The sequence below is a fragment of the Gregarina niphandrodes genome (assembly GCF_000223845.1).
Source record: "Gregarina niphandrodes unplaced genomic scaffold scaffold00002, whole genome shotgun sequence".
Classification (NCBI taxonomy): domain Eukaryota; phylum Apicomplexa; class Conoidasida; order Eugregarinorida; family Gregarinidae; genus Gregarina; species Gregarina niphandrodes.
The window spans coordinates 339,585-346,592 of NW_011645774.1; the positions used below are offsets into that span (position 1 = coordinate 339,585).

Sequence of the window (7,008 nt, forward strand, 5' to 3'; positions counted from 1 at the left end):
CCCCGCGACCCAGACATAGGCCTCCGGTATCCGTAACCCGTAGTTCACCCGGCGCTGCGGTGACACATGTTTCTGACGCACACTTCCGCTCGGTTTGTGGCGACCCGGTCGCTGCTCGTCAGCTTGTCAGCTGAAGCGACGCCGTGGCAGCACTGCTCGCAGCCCTCACCCAGGCCTCCACGTACCCCGTCAGGACCTCCTCTCGGCCGAAGCACGCGTGTGTGAGTCCGATAAAGGACTTTAATTCCACGGCAGCCGGGATACGTCCGTTCTCAGTAATCTTTTCTTCAACCTCGACAAAAGTCATCTCCACAGAGGCGGCGTGCCGCGTTAGCACCATGTACATGAAGGCGGAGTCACAGTACAGCGGGTCGTCAGCACCACACACGAGGAGCACGTGGTTCCGTCCGCGGCGGACAGTTTCGCGGAAATGGATGTCGTACAACGCATTCACCTCTGGCACACGCGCGTATCGCCGGTCAGGCCCGAAAGTTGAGTCCATGAAGAAGCCCATCTCGGCCGGGTGCAGCGCAGACTGACACCGACACTGCGCGACTGAGGGCGTGCTCCCCGGGTCGAAACAGCCGTACACAAACACCGTGCCCTTTACCAAGTCCAAGCCGAACTGCTTCTGCAACTTGGACACTGCCTGGAAAGCCAGGTACGCCCCCGCCGATTCGCCACAAAGAAACACGTTCTGTGTCCATGTCGGTAGGGCCGCCTCCTCCTCTTCCTCCTGCTGCACGGGTCCGTCGAGATGTATGGAGACGTCCCCCTGACGGCCGGGGTGGTCGGGGCGTCCTTGGCCGCTCATGAAGCGGCGGCCGCGAGGGGTGGACAGCCAGTAGAGGGCGCTGGCCACGTCGTCGACTCCCGTGGGGTGAGGGTGTTCTGGTGCCAGGCGGTAGCCGAGGCTGACAACCAGCAGTCGGCCACCGGCATTAAGCCGGAGCAGCTTGAAGTCTTGTTCGTCTTTCTGGCCCATCACGAAGCCGCCCCCGTGTACGTATACCATGCACCCTTCCGGCTCATTCATGGTGGACGATCCCACGGTGGTGGACGATCCCACGGTGGTGGACGACCCCACGGTGGGAGGCAGGACCCGGAGCCAGAGCGTCCGGTTAGCCTGGAAAGGCCAAGGGTGGTTGATTTCGAGGGTAAAGTCTTGTGCCTGCGGAAGTCGTTGGCGTTCTGGATCGTCTCGGCGTTGGGCGCGTAGTCGTTGGAGATCCTCCAGTGTGACGCACGGCTTTGCCTTCAGCTCCGATCTTTCGCTGACAGCCGCATCTTTAGGAAAGTCCGCCCGGTAGCAAGCGTCCATCTCCTAGTCGAAAAAATGATGTTCGACCTCCGTTTGGTCGTCAGCCCATTTGGCTTCCCCGCCGTTTAAGGTGTTTATTGACGCAGTGTTTGCGGTACACAAAAAGTGTGTGTGTGTAACCAATCTTTCGCGCTCTCTACATGACCAGTCTGCGTGCTCGTTGATGGATGTTCGCCGGGCTAATATTTATTTGCGTGCAGGGGGACCCATGAGTGTGTCTTCATCCGATCCGGAACTTGAGGTTGAAGAGTGCGATGAGATTGAAGACAGCGAGGTTGAAGACAGCGGGGCTGAAGACGAGGGGGAGTGGTCCCCCCCAGCAGACGAGGTGGCTCGGAGTGGGGATGACGAGTCGTATGAGGATTTGGCAATGGAGGAAGGCGTGGAAGACATGGACGTAGGTGCCCTCTTTGCGGGGTTTCGAGAAGAGGGAGACGACGCCCAAGTGGAAGAACGTGGTGGGGACGCAGACTTGTTGGCGGACGACGAGGACTGGCTGGAAGACATCCAGATAACAGGCGAGGAAGACATGTTGGAGCTGGCGCCGAGTGGAGCGGATGGCGCCACGAAGCCGCAGCCGCAATTGGCTCCCATTATAGCCCGAGGTAATGGCGAGCAGGAGAGGATGCTATCCTACTTTACGGGCTATATACGCCAAATGATGCGCTCGCTCACTGCAAACTTTTCCAAGATTGTGGTCGGCTTTCATGTTCTGGTCTCAATCTTGCGACGAGTGTCGGACCTGTCCGAGGGCTACAGCACCAAAGAGTCGCAGGTGCTGAAGGACATGGTCCACTTGGCTGTACGCTGTGCCTCCATTGATGTCGGCGGAGTTACCGCGCTGCAACAGAGCAGAATCGAAGACCTCTTCGCAGAACAAGCTGGACCCTTGGACGAAGACGTTTTTAGAAAAGCCGTGGTCGCCGTCACCAACAAGGAACAACCACTTGCCGTCCAACTCCTGGCGAGAACATTTTACGATCTGCTCCAAGAGAAGATCCCGTTCAACGTCTTCCAAGACCTCGTGCAGGAAGCCCGCAAAGAAGTCTCGACCCAACGACAAGAGCGCGCCTTCCAGCAACGACTTGCCAAATCCAAAGGCAAGCGATAAGACTCTGGCGCGATACGTGCACACTTTTTTATTAAACCTCTAAGTGCACACACCTTTAAAAATAAGTCCAAATTCAAAAATACGACCAACCAAATGGTGGTCATTATAAACGACGGCGATTCTCCCTCTGGACAAACCCATCATTCCTAGCAAATCATTCTCAGTGAATTAGTTATTCATTCATCGAGCTAACAGCTAATCGCTCTTTTGATCCATTGCTGCACAATTTTTGCAAACGACTCGCTTCTGTCGAAGCACGCATGACTTTCGCCATGGACAGCTCGGAACTCTACGTCCGGAACAGGACCTTCTTCTTCCTTTCCATCTATGCCGTTTTTTGCATTTTGCACGAACTTGGCAAGTTTCATGAAGAAGAATGCGGAATCGTCGTAGAGTATATCGTTGGTGCCAGCAATGATGAGTACCTTGTTGGTTCCGTTAACAATGGTTTCCCGTAAATATGGGTTGTATAGGGCGTTGATACTGGGGTCTCTGGAAGCTCTTTGTTCTTTGGTGAAGGTGAGATCTAGGAAGAGTTCCATGTCGTATGGCGCGAGAGGTATGTGGTCAGGGACGTCATAGCTAGAGGGCGAGCGGTCTGTGTTGTAGCAGCCGTACATGAGACAGGACCCCTTGATAAAATCAGCAATATTGAAGCGGGAATAGAGATTGGCAACAGATTGAGCAGCTAAGTAGGCGCCGGCCGACTCTCCCGAGATTAAAACTTTGTTGACCCACGTGGGCGTATCGGGATCTTGGTTCTCAGCTTTGAGCTCGGTATCCACCACAAGGCGAATTTCTTTCGGACTTTCCGGGTCGCGGTTCCGGTTATGCTGCACCATAAACTGCCTCCCAGCAAACGTCGACAACCAATGCAATGCACTAGTCACATCCTCCTGCTGAGTAGGGTGAGGGTGCTCCGGTGCCAAACGGTACCCAACTGACACTACCATTAAACTGCCGTCCACACTGACTAGTCCTAGTGCCTTATCTTCCTCGTCCTTCGCGCCGAATACAAAGCCTCCGCCATGGACGTAAACCATCACTCCCTTGCACTCACCCTTACTCGGCATTACACGTAACCACAAAGTCTTGTGTCCCACGGTCCACTCGTGCTTCAACTCAATGCAGTAGTCCTGGCACCGAGGGTCTCGAGCCCGACCCGGCTCCACCGCTCGTTCCGCCCGAACAACGGGCATGTCTTCAGCCTTCATCGGCGGTAACGGGTTCGGTCGCGGTGCGCAGCGCTTTGTCCTGTCCAGCGAAACCAACAAGTGATTCATTTGACTATTAAAAAATGACTATTAAAATGACCCCAAAAAATGCGCAGTGTGCACACACCCCAGTGCACACGCATCCCGCTCACTGTGCACACACATCCCGCTCACTGTGCAAACATATCCTGCCTACTCAGGCTTGTCGCGGTTTGAGTGGTCCGTAGTAGTAGGAGGCGGTGGCGCCTCCGTCGATCAGGATGTCGGTGCCCGTGATGAACGCGCCTTTGGAGCTTAGGAGGAGTTCGGCGACGTTGGCGACCTCGTCAGCGGTGGCAGGTCGTCCGGCTGGGCAGCGGGCGAACATATCTTTGTAAAAGTCTCCGCGTGGTCCTTTGAACTCGTCGCGAGCGAGTGGAGTGACAACGATCCCGGGCGAGATGGAGTTGAGCCGGGCGCCGCGCCGGCCCCACTTGACGGCCTCGGCCATGACGCGTTTCTGATTGCAGCGTTTGGCCATCTGGTAGGCATGGAGCGTGTCCTGGATAGTATCGAGCTGAAGGCAGGGGAGATTCAGCAACGCCTCCGGTCCCGTCAACGCCAATTGCTCGTCCACTTCCGGCGACAGAGCGGGCATGCGGTAGCTCGACTGACTCGAGATGGTAACACCCACGCCACCTCTCTTTATCACCTTCCCTACCTCCTCCAACAACACAGCCGTTCCATACAAATCCACCTTCAGCAAACCTTCCACCGACGCCTGACTCGGAGACAGACCAGCCCCGTTCACAAGCATCGCAACCTCGCCGTACTTCTGCGCCTCCGCCAGCAAACACAATACTGATTCTCGCGAACTCAAATCCATCTCGAACGGCACAACGTCGAACCCAGCGTCATTCATCACCTTCGCAATCGCCTCAGCATTTTCCAACTTCTTGTCACCCATCACTATCTTCATCCCAGCACCCAGTCGGCGCGCAATCGCCATACTTATCTGACCAGCGCCAGTCACCACCATCACATCCATTAATCGCAACCGTCGTGAACCTAATCACACATTCCCCTGCCCTGGCCACAAAGGCCCCCACCACAAACCTCCATACCCCCTTACCCTGGGTTGTGAAAAACAGCGGCCAACTTTTCGTCCCCAAATCCGGTCAGATTCGATATAAAAACCGGTGTTCGGAAACCCGTCTTCGAACCCGTCTTCGTTGGTGTTGAGGGTTGTCTGTCCAGTTGAGGGTTGTCTAGTTGTGTTTATGTGTCTCTTTTTGTTGTGTTCCGGAGGAGTTCTAGTCTGTCGCCACACTCGAAGGGGTGTACATAGGCCTTGCGTAGAATAGATATACGGCTGGGACTGACGGGTTCAACGACGGTTTGTACGACTCCTCGGAGGGGTGCGGTAATGTTCCAATTTTCTAGTTGTCTGGCGAACTTAGTGCGTAGTTTGTGTACCCATTTGCGGAAGGTAGATGCATGTGTGAGTAGGATGGATCGTTGTGCTTTCTCGCCGGCGGCCATGAGGAGAACAAGGAGGGATGTGACTAGGAGGACGGCAGCGCCGATGGTGAGATTGCGTATGTTTTCGTCGGGGTTGAAGACGGCATCTTGAACGGAGGATTTAGCGTTTTTAGCGCTGACCGCGACGGCAAAGTAGTAGCCGGCCATGAGAAACAGGAAGAGTGCAACGAAGTAGAAGATGAAGGAGACTGCGCTGCTTGCCACCACGCCTGCACTTTCGCTCCGCGTGCGCCAGACCTTCATAGTGAGGTTGTATTTGTCGACCCAGAACTTGGCCGTGAAGAAGACACCGCCCATGAGCGGTACGAGAGGGAAGTCCACACTGAACACGATGCAAACCGCGAACACCGCTAGGTGGAAGGCATACCAGAAGCCATAGTCAAAGTTCCATCGGTTGGCGCGTTTCCCGAGTCTCAGAAACACACGTTGCTGTGAAAACATCGGCAGCTGCATTAATTGCATAGACGAGTTGATGCAGATCGTATTCAGCAAATAGCGCAACACAAATGAGCCAGATGCACCCGCCGTCATGGTCCCCAGTAAGGTGGGAACACGTCCAAGTGAAGTATTTGTAAAGAACAACAATAACGTCTGAAATGACGTGGTACCTAGCACTGGGAACACAAGGGAGTTAATCACCATGTAGTGCACGTTAGCGTATAACACCGTCCGGTCACGAGAGGAGGTTCGCCAGAACTTACTGGCGTTCGCACCCTGGGACACCAGGAATGGCAGCAACAACGCATTAATCAAATATAGAAAGTTCGGCATCAACCAACCTGACACCGACACTTTGAAAAATGACGCCTTCTCCACAATCTGCTCCAAGTTAGACGCCACCGTCAGCAAAACCGTCGCACCCACAGTCGAAGAAGTCAACGTAAACAACAATAGAAAGATCCCAATATTCACTATCACGATCCTATACGCACGAACTGATCGACGTATATGCATGTTAGACCAAATTATATCCTCGGGTGGCGGTGCCTCACGAACCCGCCAGCGCGCATTCCACACACTCCCACAGTGACAGTGCTCCACCTCCAGGTTCTTGTTGCACTTGGTGCACTTGATCACCGACTTCTCTCGCGCCACAGATAGATCCGTATCCGCTGACTGCCTCCCTGGGTCGTCTGGCTGACGTCCCCGGTCGTCTTCCCTCCGGTCGTCTTCCCTCCGGTCGTCTTCCTTCCGGTCGTCTTCCCCCCGGTCGTCTTCCCCATGACCCATCCCACGGCCGCCACTCGTCCCACGGTTGCGGTCTCCACCTCCAGATTTAACTCCAGGGGCAGGCGGTAACGCGCGGAAAACGGGACAGGCGGGGTGGGCGAGATCGTGGGTAAGTGCGAACCGCGTGGCCTCCATAGACGTGAAGCATACGAACGCGGTGCCGACGTTCTGGGTAGGCTTTTCCATAAGCAGTTCCTCGAGTGCGTGAAACTTCTGTTTCGCGTCTTCTTCAAGCTTGGTGAGTTCAGTAAAGTAGCCGTCGAGTCTCTTACGTTTTTTCTCCGGCAACTCCTGCAGGTTCATCGAACCCAACCGCAGTTTTAACGGCTCATCCGCCGGACTCAGCACTGCCGAGTCCATGGTCGCGAAGGGCATTTGGCCCACATGAACGCGTAATTTCTCCGGCGGCGGCAACTCCGGTAAACTGCTCACGTGCACCATACCGTGCCCCTCTGCCCCCAACGCCCCCTCGCCGTGCGCCGCACGCGCACTGTAGCGCGATCCGAGGCGCCGCCCGCCATAACGCAGCCCTGACACACGCGTGTGCGCCCGCCCGGCCCCGGTCCCGGCTGAGGCCCGAGAACGCGTTTCAGAGATCCGAGACCGCACCT

General features: G+C 55.6%; 5 protein-coding genes across 5 annotated transcripts; 1 reads left to right on the top strand and 4 right to left on the bottom strand.

Annotated features, from left to right (window-relative positions):
* Positions 1 to 118: 118 nt before the first annotated feature.
* On the bottom strand, positions 119 to 1,321 carry GNI_013480 (alpha/beta hydrolase fold protein; the record flags this gene model as incomplete). The annotated part of the gene is made up of 1 exon (XM_011130580.1): positions 119 to 1,321. The coding sequence occupies one exon, from the start codon at positions 1,319 to 1,321 to the stop codon at positions 119 to 121; it is 1,203 nt and encodes a 400-aa protein (XP_011128882.1).
* Positions 1,322 to 1,529: 208 nt separating this feature from the next.
* GNI_013490 (hypothetical protein) lies at positions 1,530 to 2,432 on the top strand (the record flags this gene model as incomplete). Its single annotated transcript, XM_011130581.1, has 1 exon — positions 1,530 to 2,432. The coding sequence occupies one exon, from the start codon at positions 1,530 to 1,532 to the stop codon at positions 2,430 to 2,432; it is 903 nt and encodes a 300-aa protein (XP_011128883.1).
* Positions 2,433 to 2,620: 188 nt separating this feature from the next.
* GNI_013500 (alpha/beta hydrolase fold protein) lies at positions 2,621 to 3,715 on the bottom strand (the record flags this gene model as incomplete). The annotated part of the gene is made up of 1 exon (XM_011130582.1): positions 2,621 to 3,715. The coding sequence occupies one exon, from the start codon at positions 3,713 to 3,715 to the stop codon at positions 2,621 to 2,623; it is 1,095 nt and encodes a 364-aa protein (XP_011128884.1).
* A 127-nt stretch (positions 3,716 to 3,842) lies between these two features.
* On the bottom strand, positions 3,843 to 4,673 carry GNI_013510 (short-chain dehydrogenase/reductase; the record flags this gene model as incomplete). The annotated part of the gene is made up of 1 exon (XM_011130583.1): positions 3,843 to 4,673. The coding sequence occupies one exon, from the start codon at positions 4,671 to 4,673 to the stop codon at positions 3,843 to 3,845; it is 831 nt and encodes a 276-aa protein (XP_011128885.1).
* A 230-nt stretch (positions 4,674 to 4,903) lies between these two features.
* GNI_013520 (putative transmembrane protein) lies at positions 4,904 to 6,838 on the bottom strand (the record flags this gene model as incomplete). Its single annotated transcript, XM_011130584.1, has 1 exon — positions 4,904 to 6,838. One exon carries the CDS (start codon positions 6,836 to 6,838, stop codon positions 4,904 to 4,906), a length of 1,935 nt encoding a protein of 644 aa, XP_011128886.1.
* Positions 6,839 to 7,008: the final 170 nt, after the last annotated feature.